Raw genomic sequence first — 15,405 nt, 5'->3', positions numbered from 1 at the left:
CAGCTTTTTAAAATGTGATAATCAGCACATGACCAGTTCTGTAAGGTACTAAGCACCATCTGCTCCCATAGAAATCAATGGGATTTGGGGGTGCTGAGCATCTTGCAGGAGGCCTTATGTCTAGATTCTTCTACCACATCCATCTCATTTGCAATCTTAAGACTTAGCACTCATACATGAGTGTCATAGTTCATGCAAATAAAATATTACACAGTGGGCCAAATAAAATACTGAGCTCAGGTACACATAAAGGTGAACTTAAAAAACTAAAATCACAAAATAAAAGGTTAAATTCAAGCTTCTCTCTCTGCAGACGTCTACATGTGTTTGCAAGTGAGATTTTCTGATATTTATTCAGGAGAAATCTACCCCACTGCCCACAAGAAGAATCCCTTTGGACATCTATCAATATTATATACTGAACAGAAAGCAGACATACATACTACTACCTCTAACTTCAGGCAGAAAGTTGCTTCATTAATGCATTGTATGTAGAGCTAGACACTAACACAGCTGTTCTACTAAGCAGTCAGTCAGTTTGAGAAAGCAAAACTAGCTGTCATCTCAGTTCTAGACCCAAAATATAAATTTCAGGAGCAGATACAAAAGATTGATTAACCTATAAAGAGCTTGAAATCAAGAACACACTTTCAATGTCCAGCGGAAGAAAATAATTCTCAATCTACATGTAACAGTTGCCATTCCAATACTGAAAATGTAATGCCAAGACAACAAATCTATCTTAAGCAGCTACACTCACCCATGTTGTCAATGACACAGTAGAAGAGTTCTGTGCTTTGGGGTCAAGTTCAATATACAGTTAGTCCCTGGTTTTAAATGAGAGTTGGTAGATCTGGATTCTATTCCAATTAAGGAAGCCCATTTAATTTTAACATGCCACAGACCATGCTTTCTTTGGGCCATGATGCAGAGGCCAACGTGCTAGCAAGGCATCTGTAATTGCTTCTTGACTCTATGTATATCTCAAGTGTAACCTTTAAGTTCTCCAATGCAAAATCTACATGATACTTTCTGTAAAAGCAGCAAAGAGTCCTGTGGCATCTTATAGACTAACAGACATAGGAGCATGAGCTTTCGTGGGTGAATACCCACTTCGGATACATGTCATGATACTTTCTGACTACTTAGAAGGGTCTGTTATTCATAAGCATCCATGTTTCCAAGCATTCCAAATGAAAACTAGAGAAATATCCTAGTGTTTTGTGACTTTACTAGTTCTTGGAAAAATATGAGAAGACACTTAAGAATTCAGTACCGAGATACTAACATTACCACATAGATAGGACATAATATGTTACCAACAGCAATGCCAAGTAAGGGTAAGTAATGCCAAAGATCTTCAAGCAAAGGGAATCTGGGGAAAAATTATTCAAGATAGCTAAGTCCAAAGCTGATAGCGAAGAATTGCAGGGGGATCCCAAAAAACTAGGTCACTGGATGAAAAAACGGCAGATGATATTCAACATTGAAAAGTACAAAGTAATGCATGTTGTAAAAAAATGATAGGGTCTAAACTAACTCTTACCACTGAATAAAGAGATCTTGGAGTAGTCATGGATAGCTCTCTGAAAACTTCAGCTCAATACACAGCAGTGAGCAAAAAAGCTAACAGAATGTTAGGAACTACCAGGAAAGGGATAGAAAATATCATAATGCCACTATATTGATCCATATTGTGCCTGCTCCTCGAATACTGTGTCCAGTTCTGGTTGCCCCATCTCAAAAAGGATACAGTGGAATTGGAAAAAGTTCAGAGAATGGCAACACAGATTATCAGAGAGATGGAATAGCTTCCACACAAAGAGAGACTAAAAAGATTAGGGCTGTTCAGATTCAAAAAGAGACAATTAAGGAGGAATCTGATAGAGATCTATACAATTTTGAAGGGTGTGGGAAAAAATGAACAGGAAAGTGTTATTTACCCTGTCCCACAATACAAAAACCAGGGGTCACCCAATGAACTTAACAGTCAGCAAGTTTAATACATGCAAGAGGAAGTACTGTTTCAGTCAACACATGGTTTACCTGTGGAACTCACTGGTCTGGGATGCTGTGATGGCCAAACAGTATAACTGTGTTCAAAAAAGAACTAGTTAAATTCACAGAGAGTAGGTCCATTAATGACTACTAGCCAAGATGGTCAGGGACATAACCCCATGTCTTGGGTGTCACTAAACATCTGACTGTGTGGGAGGGGAAGACAGGTGGATCACTCCAGTATTACCCTGTTCTGTACGCTCTGCCTGAAGCTCTGGTACTGACCACTGTTGGAGACAGGATACTGAGTGGGCTTAACCATTGGTCTGACTCAGTATTGTGCAGTTCTTATGGTCTTAATTCAGACAGTGACTGAACTTGAAGAAACTAAACTTTGCGTACTGCAAAGCACTTTGCTTACCTATGACCTTCAATTCTGTTATTTCGATAGCAGGATGTTGCAGAAGGGCCTCGTGCGTAATTTCAAGAGAAAGCTCTGCCTTGTTTAGCTCATGCACATTTGGAGATATACGAATGATGCATGGAACTTCAAAAGTGCCATTATCTAGTGACTTCAACTGTATCTGAAACTGAAAATTCTTTGACATAGACAGGAGAGCAGCACTTTCCTCATCTCGTTGGATGACATCCTTTTCACTGTTCCAATAGTAAATTGTCTCCTTTTGTTCTTGTTGATACTTTTTCAGAAAAAAAGCTACAGTTATAGGTTTTGGACGAAAGCCAGAAAATTGACAATACAAAGAAGTGTCTTCCAAGTGCTTCATTTCCACATTCCCTATGAATGCAATTATTGTTGGTGGAACTGCAATAAAATATATAAGTTAGTTGCACAATGCACCATGTTGTGAAAAATGACAAACTAAAAAATGAAGTGCAATTTTTCTACCTCTGCTACATAAAAGTTACACTGTATTTCTGTACGCTAAAGCATTGTGCTTATCAACATGAACTATCTTTACCAATGCTGTATTTTTTTACTATACCATATGGTTGAATTCAGGGGCAGCTCTAGGAATCTGGCCGCCCCAAGCATGGCGGCATGCTGCAGGGGGCGCGCTGCCGGTCGCCGGTCCTGCAGCTCCGGGGGACCTCTTGCAGACGTGCCTGCAGAGGGTCCGCTGGTCCCGTGGCTCCGATGGACCTCCCTCAGGCATGACTGCGGAAGGTCCGCTGGAGCCGCCTGCCGCCCTGCCGGCAAAATGCTGCCCCAAGCGCGCGCTTGGCGCGCTGGGGTCTGGAGCCGGCCCTGGTTGAATTCCCTTGATTCAAATGCCCCAATCATTGTTTCTTCTCCACAGTCCTTGGCAGATAAGTGACTATATGGTCAGATACATATAGTCCTCAAATTTTCAGTCTTTCACATGAATCTTTCTCAATAAAGGGGTGATCTGAGCAAGGGTTTCATCTCGCTTTTTATGTATCTGTATTTTTTCTGTACAGTTAGTACTAAAAAAATAGATCATATTGTTAAAAGTTATCACTTTCAGTTAGTTCCAGTTACTACTGATGCTGTGTTCGTTTGGAAGAATTCAGAACGACAGTCTCACCTACTAAACCAATAAAAGGCAACTTTAAGAGCAAATCCTTTTGTGACAGTATATGAAAGCAGAGCATTTCTTACCAAGTCACTTCTCCTATTTAATATCTACCATGTTCCAATTTGTTTAAAATGTTCTAGTAAAATACAAAATGATCCCAATTTTTTCCCCAAAGGGCTTCAGAGGCATCTGACGGATTCAGTGAAAATGGGGGGCTGGATAAGCAGGGGAACAAAAGCAATGGTGTGTACTGCTTTTGGGACATTTGACTAACCTTCACTTGACTGCTGGGCAGCTACAGAGCATGGTGATGGACTGATTCTTGTAAGTTTGTCCACTAGCGTTAGTTCTTGTGAATATTTGAATTCTAAGTCTATTAGTTGCCATTAATATATCATTAGCACAGTGCACTTTTAAAACTACTTACTTTTCTTAAAACATTTATCGTACACGAAAACTCCCAAACCAAGCACAAGAATACAGGCTATTATTGTTCCAACGACCACTCCAATTAAAATGCTTGAATCGGACCTGGGGGCTGTGAATGGGAAAAAAAAAACTGATAATCCTAAACTTGCTCAAATCAAAGAATTTAGTGAAACAATCTAGTCCTGCATTTCCTTGTTGAATATTTGTAATGTCACAGATAAGTTAATGTAGGCCTAAAATTATTACCCATTGAACTACTAAAGAGACCAGAGAATAACTGCCAGGTATGTTTTGTTGGATCAGATCAGAGCTTCCAAAGGCCATAATAAGAGACCACTAAGAGTACTGAAATGCCCACTTAAAACATTACATATTTGCAAACCTTCAAGGATGAAGACCACAAAAATGTGTTGCAATGTATTGTAGAGTCAAAACCAGCCTTTTGTTAAAGACAAGTCTTGATCAACTCAATAAGCTCAGAGAGGCACAAAAATGTTGTTAGCCCGACCTACCACCAAAAATACACGCCACTAAGATGGTGCACCTGGAACAGCTCTGATATCCAAAGGTGTCAGTGGCACCAACATATTTCAACCTCTTCTTTTTGTAGACTGGCTCTCCTTGGCTGCTCTGCCACTCCTCCCACTCCCAAAGTTGTTTCTTTGAGTGTCACTGAATGGACAGTTCCTGCCCTGCTGTCTCTCTTAAGTGACATCTGGTATCACTGCACCCCAGGGATAGCAAAAGGTTGACATGGTTTAAATTCATTCAAAAGCGGTCTAGACCAGGAGTTGGCAACCTTTCAGTGGTGGTGTGCCAAGTCTTCATTTAGTCACTCAAATTTAAGGTTTCGTGTGCCGGTAATACATTTTAACATTTTTAGAAGGTATTTTTCTATAAGTCTATAATATATAATTAAACTATTGTTGTATGTAAAGTAAATAAGGTTTTTAAAACGTTTAAGAAGCTTCATTTAAAATTAAATTAAAATGAAGAGCCCCGGGGACTGGTGGCCAGGACCTGGGCAGTGTGAGTGCCATTGAAAATCAGATTGCGTGCCATAGGTTGCCTACCCCTGGTCTAGACATAGCATTCTGGAACACATGACATATCAAAAGAAAAGAGATAAGATCCTAAAAGGGATGGTTACCTGTGACAGTTAAAATGCTATTGAGAAGTAACTCAGAAGGAAATGTTTTGTGACTCACAATACATCTATAGACATTTCCATTATCTTGCAAAGACGGTTGCAGCCTTAATTTACTAGTGACATTAAATGTGCCATCTTCATTTTCTACAGAGGCTCCTGTGCAGATATCCTCTGCTGTTACGCTACTGTCCTGGTTATTCTTTGAAATCTTCATCCACTTAATGTCAACTAAATTTGGATAGAACTTATTGACTTCACATGACAGAGTCTTCTCCTTGTCACTTTCTATTGTAACTTCTTTTGGAGACAGGCTGACAGTTGGTTGAGCTGTACGGAGAAAAAAGTTAGAATATGTTAGATTATAATCATAGCTATGGTGACACCTTAATAATGTTAGTTTTGTTATGACACACATTACCTAAATGTCTGATATGTTCAATGTTTAATTTTTTCCCCCTAATCGTGTCATCTTTCTCCAGAAATATGACTGCAGTAGGGAATATTACTTGGATGATAAACAGCACTAATGTTCATTGGGACCTTGGTGGTTTTGTTATTCTCTGCTCTTTCTAAATTTTATTTATATATTTTTATATATATATATATATATATATTTTTATATATATATATATATATATATATATATATATATATATATATATATATATATATAGGCAAAGTTCCTCCTCTCCTCTAGTAGGTCCTGCGCTTATTGGCGGATTTCTTCCCCTCAGTGGTTTTCCCCTTGGATGAAACCCATAGTCTGGATCAACTACTTCTATGTCTGATTAGGAGTAGCGGGGCTAGGGGGGAACCCGGGCCCGCCCTCTACTCCGGGTTCCAGCCCAGGGCCCTGTGAATTGCAGCAGTCTCTATAGTGCTACTTGTAACCGCTGCTTGACCGCTACAGCTCCCTGGGCTACTTCCCCATAGCCTCCTTCAAACACCTTCTTTATCCTCACCACAGGATCCTCCTGGTGTCTGATGCTGCTTGATTGTATGGTGTTTTCCTCAATCCTTCAGTAGTACCCCCTCTCAGTTCTTAGTTCCTTGTGTCTCTTGCTCCCAGCTCCTCATGCACACATCTTTCCTCTGGCTCCTCCTCCCTAGACTGGAGTGAGCTCCCCTTTTTATACCAGGTGCCTTGATTAGCCTGTCCTGATTGGCTGCAGGTGCTCCAATCAATGTAGCTCTCTCTGGTGCCTTCTAGAAAGTTCTTAATTGGCCCCAGGTGCCTTGATTAGCCTGGAGCAACTGCCATTTTGGTTCCCATGGTACTAGGGATTTGCTTAGCCTGGAGCTAACATACCTGCTCCTCAGTACTTTCCTGTAGCCATCTGGCCTTGCTCCATCATTATATATATATATGTGTGTGTGTGTGTAGAGAGAATAATAGTGTCTCAGATTTAGAGCATTTCAGACTAGTGGAAATGCCACTGCAAATCTAAGGTTTGGATAATGAAAACCTTATCTGGCTAGAACCTTAATGATTATGACAACCAGGCTTACTTAGATCCATATTTTCTCTCATCTGCAAAAAAAAATCATGGAAGGGGAATATTTTGACTGATACTACTGTGGAGCTGTTGTAGGGAAAAATGAGCTGCAGTCTTCTCTGCTTGTAGCAAGAAAAGTGACGGTGAATAGAGAATAGGGACTGTTCCCTCTCCAAGGCAACTGAGATGGAGATGTATAGAAAATATCAGGACAAACCCCAAAGATGAAGACTGCCAATCCACATATACACTCCCAGGGCAGGTGTGCTCGCCAGACTCCTGCCATCGTTACTGGCAGCACAACTTACCCAACTTCTTAGGCTAGTCCACTTATATCATGGAATTCCCACTCCTCCACAGAAGCTCTGTAGGGTGAGCAAACTAGTACCACTAGGATGGACTCCCATATTCAAATCATCTGTCTGCAAGTCCCCATGATACAATATGAAAGAAATGGTACAATAAAATCACTTACCAACTACCTCTAAAACAGCTGTTCCCTGAGCATCAAAAGGGGTGACAGTAACTTGGCAGGTATATGTTCCTGCTTCCTTAAACTGTATCTGTGGTAGAGACAGTGCAGCATTTCCTCTTCTCAGGTCACTGTCAGACATACTGGCCCCACTTCTATGGGGAAAATGGTCTCCAGCATGAAATGTGAATACTTCCTCTTCTTGGTCTGCTCTCGGAGTCTTAAGATTCCAGGTAACTCCCACTTTCTTGATATCCAGTTCTTCTGTACTGTACCCAGAGATCATGCATGGTATGGAGATGTTATCATTCAGTAACACTGTTTGTGGCGTGCTTCCCATCAGCACTTGAAGAGTTTCTTCGAAAACAGAAAGTATATACTTTGAGCAATACACCCTAAAGGCAAGGTTCCTTTTAAAGCAGTTATTTGGCTGAAGGATCATTCAATATTTTAGTAGCCTGTTTCTGCACCCATAACCCTTTATAACTTCTCTCTATGGTAATCGAACAAAAGCTTTCTTTCCTAAATTGATAATTGCTTTTATTTGAATGAAATAATAGAGATACCACAGGCTAGGTGGGCGGCCCAGGTCCTTAGGAACTAAAGTGCAGGGGGAACTTTAGAAGTGAATACACTGCATATTACATGTAATACACTGGAGTTTTGTGTTAGAACCTAATGGAAGAGAAATGTGCATTCTATCCATCCATCCATCCATCCCTCCCAGGTATTTATATGGACCCTATTACCATAATAGCTGAGCACCTCAGATTCTTTTATGTATTGTATCCTCACAGTACCCCTGTAAGTTAGGGAAGTGCTATTATCCCCATTTTACCCATGGCGATATGACGCATAGAAAGACTGAATGACTTGCCCAAGGCCAAGCAGGCAGTCAGTTGTGGAGCAGAGAACTTAACCCAGTTGAGTCCCAAGCTAGTGCCCTCAGCACTAGTCTCAGTGTCGCAGTCAGAAGCCATTTGTCCATCTCCTCTAAAGGAAAAACTGTGCTGCTTGGTCCCCATCACCATTGGGGTGAGGGGAAGAGGGACACAATACCACCAATTCCTTGTCATAGAATTATAGAAGTGTAAGAATAGGAAGGGACCACAGTAGTTCAGTCCCCTGCACTTAAGGAAGGAATAAGTAATAACTAAATTTGTCTAATCCAGTAGTTCTGAACCTGCAGCCCGCAAGCTACTTGCGGCCCAATCAGCACACAGCTGTGGCCCATGTGACATCCTCAGAGTCATACAGGTAGTTTATATATTGTGTGGATGCGGCCCACATAACACATAGAGAGCTGCATATGTGGCCCACAATGGTAAATAGGTTGAGAACCACTGGTCTGATCTGTTCTTGACCTCCAAAGATGAACATTCCTCAACCTCCTTCAGCAATTTGTTCCTGTGCTTAACTACCATGACAGGAAGCTTTCCACAATGTCCAACCTAAACCTCCCTTAACCTCAATTTAAGCCCATTGCTTCTTATCTTATCCTAGAGGTTAAGGAGAACAAATTTTCACCCTCATCCTTGTAACCACCTTTTATATACTTGAAAACTTATCATGCCCCCCTCAATCTTGTCTTCTCCAGACTACAAAAACTCAAGTTTTTCAAAAAGCAAAGAGTTCTGTGGCCCCTTATAGACTAACAGACGTATTGGAGCATGAGGTTTCGTGGGTGAATACCCACGTTGTCAGATGCAAGTGGTGCATCCGATGAAGTGGGTATTCACCCACGAAAGCTCATGCTCCAATATGTTAGTCTATAAGGTGCCACAGAATTCTTTGCTGCTTTTACAGATCCAGACTAACATGGCTACCCCTCTGATACTCAAGTTTTTCAATCTTTCTTCATAGGTCATGTTTTTTAGGCCTTTAATCATTTTTGTTGCTCTCCTCTGGACTTTCTCCATTATGTCCACATTTTTCCTGAAATGTGGCACCCAGAACTGGACACAATACTCCAGTTGAGGCCTAATCAGCACAGAGTAGAGCAGAAGAATTACTTCTTGTGTCTTGCTTACAACACTCCAGCTAACACATCCCAGAATGATGTTTGCTTTTCTTTTTTGCAAGTGTTACACTGTTGACTCATATTTAACTTGTGATCCATTATGACCCCCAGATCCCTTTGGCAGTACTCCTTCTTAGGCAGACATTTCCCATTTTGTATGTGTGCAACTGATAGTTCCTTCCTAAATGGAGTACTTAGGGTGACCAGACGGCAAATGTGAAAAATCAGGATGGGGGTGGGGGGCAACAGGAGCCTATATAAGAAAAAGACTCAAAAATCAGGATTGTCCCTATAAAATCAGGACATCTGGTCACCCTAGGAGTACTTTGCATTTGTCCTTATTGAATTTCATCCTATTTACTTCAGACCATTTTTCAACTTTGTCCAGATCATTTTGAATTTTAATCCTATCCTCCAAAGCACTTGCAACCCCTCCGAGCTTGATATTGTCCACAAACTTTATAAGTGTACTCTCTATGCCATTATCTAAATCATTGATGAAGATATTGAACAGAACTGGACCAAGAACCGATCCTTACAGGACCCCACTTAATATGCCCTTCCAGCATGATGGAGAACCTTGATAACTATTCTCTAGGAATGGTTTTCCTGCCAGTTATGTACCCACCTTATAATAGCTCCATCTAGGCTATATTTCCCTAGTTTGTTTATCAGAAGGTCTTGTGAGACAGTATCAAAAGCCTTACTAAAGTCAAGATATATCACATCTACCACTTTCCACCATCCGCAAGTCTTGTTACCCTGTCAAAAAAACCAATTTGATTGGTTTGATTTGTTCTTGCCAAATCCATATTGACTGTTATTTAGTTATCTTCTAGGTATTTCCAAATTCATTGCTTGATTATTTGCTCCATTATCTTGCTGGGTACTGAAGTTAAGATGACTGATCTATAATTCCTGTAGTCCTTATTCCTATTTTTATAGATTGTCACTATATTTGCCCTCTTTTAGCTCTCCGGAATTTCTCCCATCTTCCGTAAGTGTTCAAAGATAATCACTAATGTCTCTGATATCTTCTCAGGCAGCTCCGTGAGTATTCTAGGATGTATTTCATCAGGCCTTGCTGACTTGAAAACATGTAACTTGTCTAAGTATTTTTTAACTTGTTCTTTCCCTATTTTACCCTCAGATCTTACCTCATTTTCACTGGCATTTACTATGTTAGATGACCAATTGCTACTAACCTTTCTGGTGAAAACTGAAACAAAAAAAGCATTTAGCATTTCCACATTTTTTGTTGTCTTTCCCACTCAGTGAGTAATGGGTTTACCCTGTGCCTGGTCTTCCTCTTGCTTCTAATGTATTTGTAGAATGTTTTCTTGTTACCCTTTATGTCTCTACCTAGTTTAATCTAATTTGGTGCCGTGGTCTTTCTAAGTTTATCCCTACATGCTTGTGTTGTGTGTTTTGTTTTGTTTTTTATTCATCCTATGTAATTTGACCTAGTTTCCACTTTTTTAAGGAATCCTTTTTTATTTTTGGGGGGCTAATGAAGTTGTCCTGGTTAAGTCAGGGTGGTCTTACTTCCTATCTTTCCTATGCAGTGGGATGGTTTGCTCATGCACCCTAAATAATGTTTATTTGAGGGAGTTGGCAATTTTTCAAACTGTTTTTCCCTTAGACTTGTTTCCCATGGGATCCTACCTACCAACTCCCGGAGTTTGCCAAAGTCTGTCTTCTGGAAATCCATTATCTTTTTTCTGCTGTCTTCCCTCCTACCATTCCTTAGAATCATGAACTCTATCATTTCATGATCACTTTCACCCAATCTGCCTTCCAATTTCAAATTCTCAACCAGTTCCTCCCTATTTGTCAAAATCAAATCTTAGAACTGCCTCTCCCTGGGAGCTTCCTCCAACTTCTGAAATAAAAAAATTCTTCCTTCCCTTTGAGGAGACGGATGAATAATAAATACAGATAGATTTCATGCAAGAATCTATCTTTGGAAACGTCTCAGAATTCCACAGGCTGTTTCAAAATAGCCAGGGAAGAACTCCAGTATCCCCATAATGATCTCAATCTTGGGCAAGTCTAAATGACAACAGTAATAGAAAGGTTTCAGAGTAGCAGCCGTGTTAGTCTGTATCCGCAAAAAGAACAGGAGTACTTGTGGCACCTTAAAGACTAACAAATTTATTTTAGCATGAGAAGTGAGCTGTAGCTCACGAAAGCTCATGCTAAAATAAATGTGTTAGTCTTTAAGGTGCCAAAAGTAATAGAAAGGGTGTCTCAATATACACATTTTTGCTTGGCTGCCTATGGGCCTGCTTGGGGACACTGTTTCTATTCAGGTACGGTATTTGGCTTCAGCTAACCCGATCGAACACTTGGGGCGGGCGGTCAGCCGCCCCCTTCTCAGGTATCTAATACTGCCTCTACCCAGCTTAGGCTGGAAGGTAGCGCCCCCCCCATGTAATCCAAAGAAGAACGGTGTATTGATATAGTCCTTCCGGCAGAATCTGCCGCCTGGCTTTGGCACCAGAACCACGGGACTGGACCACTGGACTATGAGACTCTTCCTTCACCCCTACCAGCATCTTCCTGACTCCTTTCTTTCCTTCCTCTTGGCCTCCGGGATCCGTATATGGTGGCGTGCACCTTCACCCCGGGCTCTGTGAAGATGTGATGGTGAACTATCCTGCCAGGTTCAGCAGATTTATGTGATAGATCTGCTCCAGCAGCTGAACCTGGATTAGTTTCTTTCCAACCCTGCCCCAGCTGAACCTTATTTTGCTGGCTGCCAGGTAGTTAATTGGCCTGAATTTGCCACAGTACATTTCTGTTCTTGTCTCTATTTGCTGCATTCTATATTTGCTGCATTCTGTACACACAGGATGATGTAATGCAGCATCACCAAATAATATAGAGAACTGTGACATCAGTCTCTCAAATTGGTGATCTCCACCTAAGTCTTGTGTATTCACATTTGGCTCAGAGTTGTTGATTTTCAACTTCTTGAGATCAGGCAGTTTGACTGCTCACATATCAGGACCTTGGGGAAGCCTTGTATAACACTCCATAGAGTGGAGAGATGACAAGAGATGGCATATGCTGAGCCTGAGGAAGGTTACCAAACAATAGAGTGGAGGTTGTGTCACTTTCTTACTGTACTCATTGCATTGACAGGACCTGCACAGATCATAGGAGGTCTGATGGTGGTCTCAATAATTTAATTGTTACTGCAGAATCCTGAAGCAGTGAGGAACCCACCATACCTATGCAGCCCAACTACACAATACAGTTATGGAGGCAACTTCAGCAGATGTGGAGGGGGAAACTCCTCCCTAATGGGTGGCCAATTAATTCATCCGCACCCCTACCCAGAGGCAGAATGATTCCTGCACCCTGCTAGTAGTGGTGGAAGTAGGATATCAGCAAGGCAATGCATATTTATAGCGCCATGATGTATGTGATAGTGTGTTGGTTTCTTCTCTCTTCCCACTGCCTCCAAAGGAACTTTAAAAGGAATGTTCTCCCCAATGCAGGTCTTTCAGCTGACAGCACTGAAAGGGAGCTGGCAACCAGAGGAGGTGAAGAGGTGGAGAAGTAGAAGGATATTACAAAACAAAAGAAAAAGAAAAATATTTTAGAATACAGGGATCTTGGTCCCATCTTCTATACCACAGCAGGTGGCTGTGCAATACTGCAGCCCAAGTAATGGAGAGGGACCGGGATATTGGGAGCTCATTAGAGAGGCAAAAAATTGATTTATGTGAGCTCCTCTTCCCTTCCCAAACAATTCCCCAACTTGCACCTGTGAAGAAGGGGTGAGATGTTCCTGCACTGAGCCAACTGTTGTGGGATAAATCCCAGTTTATATGGCAGTGAGGGGTTACCCCATCCATGGCTACTGCATAACCAGCCCTAAGGATCTGGTCCAACAGGAATAGCTGGAATCCTTTTACAAGCCTATTTTTAGTGGTCATGCAGGGTATGTCTGCACTGCAAATGAAAAATGTGATTATAGCACATGTAAGCGTACCTGTGGTAGCTTTAATCTAGCTAGTATGGATAACAGTGAAGTGTAGACATGTTGGCATGGCTTTCAGCAGGGGTTAGCAACAACAGTACATACCCAGAGTCCCTGAAGGCAGGGCTAGCTCCAGGGTTTTTGCTGCCCCAAGCGGCGGGGGGGGGGGGGAAGCCGCGATCGCGATCAGCGGCAGCTCCACCGTGCTGCTTTCCTCTTTGGCGGCAATTTGGCGGCTGGTCCTTCCCTCCGAGAGGGACCGAGGGACCCACCGCCGAAGAGCCCAACGTGCCACCCCTTCCCCTTGGCCGCCCCAACCACCTGCTTGCTGAGCTGGTGCCTGGAGCTGGCCCTGCCTGAAGGGCTTGTATTTGGGTTTTTGGCACAGGCTTCAGCATGGTCTAGCAACCCAAGTATTTTGTCATTTATATTTCCTGAAATTTCAGTTACTTATTAATTAAGAAACAATTATACTATGTAGGTTTGGGGTCTTGCTTGGGTCTATATTGCTACAAAACTTTCCTTTGTTTTATTCTATATATCCTTTATTTTGGTGAAATTTCTAAAAATGTAAACTTACATTGAATTTTTTTAATTAGCCTTTGAATAAAGAATTGAGAGCCTTGAACAAGGAACCAACTTCAGCTTTGAGTTAGGTGGGAGGATAAATTACTTTCACCCCTGGAATCAGTTAAGAGACTTACCTGTACGCAGGGTGGCCAGGGTCCTGAACAAGGTGGGGCGAGCAGCTCAATCAGAAAGGACAGGGACAGGGACAGACTCCCCCAGCCAGCCCTTCAGTGCAGCCCATGGTGATTTAAAGGGCCTGGGGCTCCCGGCCACCACCAGTGCTGGCCCAAAGCTCTGGCACTGATTTAAAGGGTAGTGGTGGCTGGGAGCCCCTGGCCCTTTAAATCACCGCTGGAGCCCCATGGTAGCGGTAGCAGCGGCTGGGAGCCCCTGGGCTCTGGCAGCGATTTAAAGAACAGCTGATTGTACAAATTACTGATAGAGGCAAATAGGGTGACCAGACAGCAAGTGTGAAAAATCGGCGGGGGGGGGCGTAATAGGAGAGTATATAAGAAAAAGACCAAAAAATTGGGATTGTCCCTCTGAAACCGGACATCTGGTCACCTTAGAGGGGAATCACTTTGCTCACCATGTAGCCAACTGTGTGGTTAACCACAACTGCCTAATAGCACACAGCAAACTACACAACCCTAGGGTATAGAACAGGAAGCACAGCAGCGGCTACCTCGTTGAAAATACAGGGGGAATTTAGGCTGGTAGTGGCCTGAGATCTAATTACGTTAGATTTACCGCTCAATCTCTTGTCATGAGAGCATAACACTAATTAATAAAACAGTGTAAAGAAGCACCCTGGTACCAGTCAGAGTGGGGACTGTCACTGACTCACTATCGCCACCTCCACACCGGGCTCAGCCTCCACTTGTGACCTTTTAAACGAATGGCCCTTTGCGAGTTAAATATTAACGTCCGGTTTAAACAAAGAGCCAGGCGCAGGGTAACCCTTGAGCCCCAGGGAGAGGCCAGATCGGATTGGCAAACAGAGGCGAGGGAGCTTTGGGGAGGCCGGGCCGGGGAATCGGAACACGGAGCAGTTACAGAATTAAACCAGACACCAGCTGGGCCAGGCAAACTGACCCCTGCAACGAGAGGGGGGAGCCCCTCAAACCCTCCCCATCCCACCCGGCTCCAGGGTGTGCGCGGGTGGGAGCAGCGCTCCGCCCAGTCCCGCGGCTCCTGGTGCCTCCGCAGGCTCAGGACGCCAGGGACGCTGCGCCCCCCCGTCCCCCTTTGCCATGGGGCACCCGCAGCTTGGCCCGACTCTGTACCGGGGCCGCCCGCAACTCTTATCGGCGTGGCCCGCGGGTCTCCCTCCCGGCCGCCCCCGGCTGAGCCTTGTTCACCTGCCAGCTGGAGCAGGCCGCCGAGAGCCAGGAGCGGCAGGCACCGCTGCCCAGCGGAGCCCCCTGCCCACGCCATGGCCCGCGGCCGATCCAGCCAGGGGGCGGCGGTCGCTCTGCTCGGTCTGCGCCGGATCTGAGCTCTGTCAGTCCGATTGGCAAAGGGACCTTGTTTCACTTTTACTTTCTCTCGCTGGTGTCCTTAGCCCCAAGAAGGCGCGGCGCCTGTAGCCTGGGGACCGGGTAGGAGCGCGCAGGCTGCATGGCTTGTACTTTGTACAAGGAAACACCAGTCATCGTCTGACTTTGCCTTCGTGTGTCCCTCACCCAAACACTGAAGGCTGGGAAATATTTGTTTTTAA

The 15,405-nt window shown here is 43.3% G+C and overlaps 1 protein-coding gene across 1 annotated transcript in view; it reads right to left on the bottom strand.

The window, feature by feature from the left end:
- The window catches only part of LOC120404294, a 42,091-nt gene extending 26,889 nt beyond the window's left edge, over positions 1-15,202 (bottom strand). Inside the window, exons 1-5 of the mRNA XM_039536555.1 lie at positions 15,047-15,202; positions 7,108-7,461; positions 5,137-5,463; positions 3,985-4,095; positions 2,420-2,821 (exon numbers count right to left, since the gene is read on the bottom strand). Coding sequence (XP_039392489.1) covers positions 2,420-2,821; positions 3,985-4,095; positions 5,137-5,463; positions 7,108-7,461; positions 15,047-15,122 — 1,270 coding nt within the window. The 5' untranslated portion in view covers positions 15,123-15,202. The remainder of the gene's footprint in view (positions 1-2,419; positions 2,822-3,984; positions 4,096-5,136; positions 5,464-7,107; positions 7,462-15,046) is intronic.
- Positions 15,203-15,405: the final 203 nt, after the last annotated feature.

The sequence above is a fragment of the Mauremys reevesii genome, linkage group 4 (genome assembly GCF_016161935.1).
Source record: "Mauremys reevesii isolate NIE-2019 linkage group 4, ASM1616193v1, whole genome shotgun sequence".
NCBI lineage: Eukaryota > Metazoa > Chordata > Testudines > Geoemydidae > Mauremys > Mauremys reevesii.
This window is presented reverse-complemented; position numbering and strand designations above follow the sequence as displayed.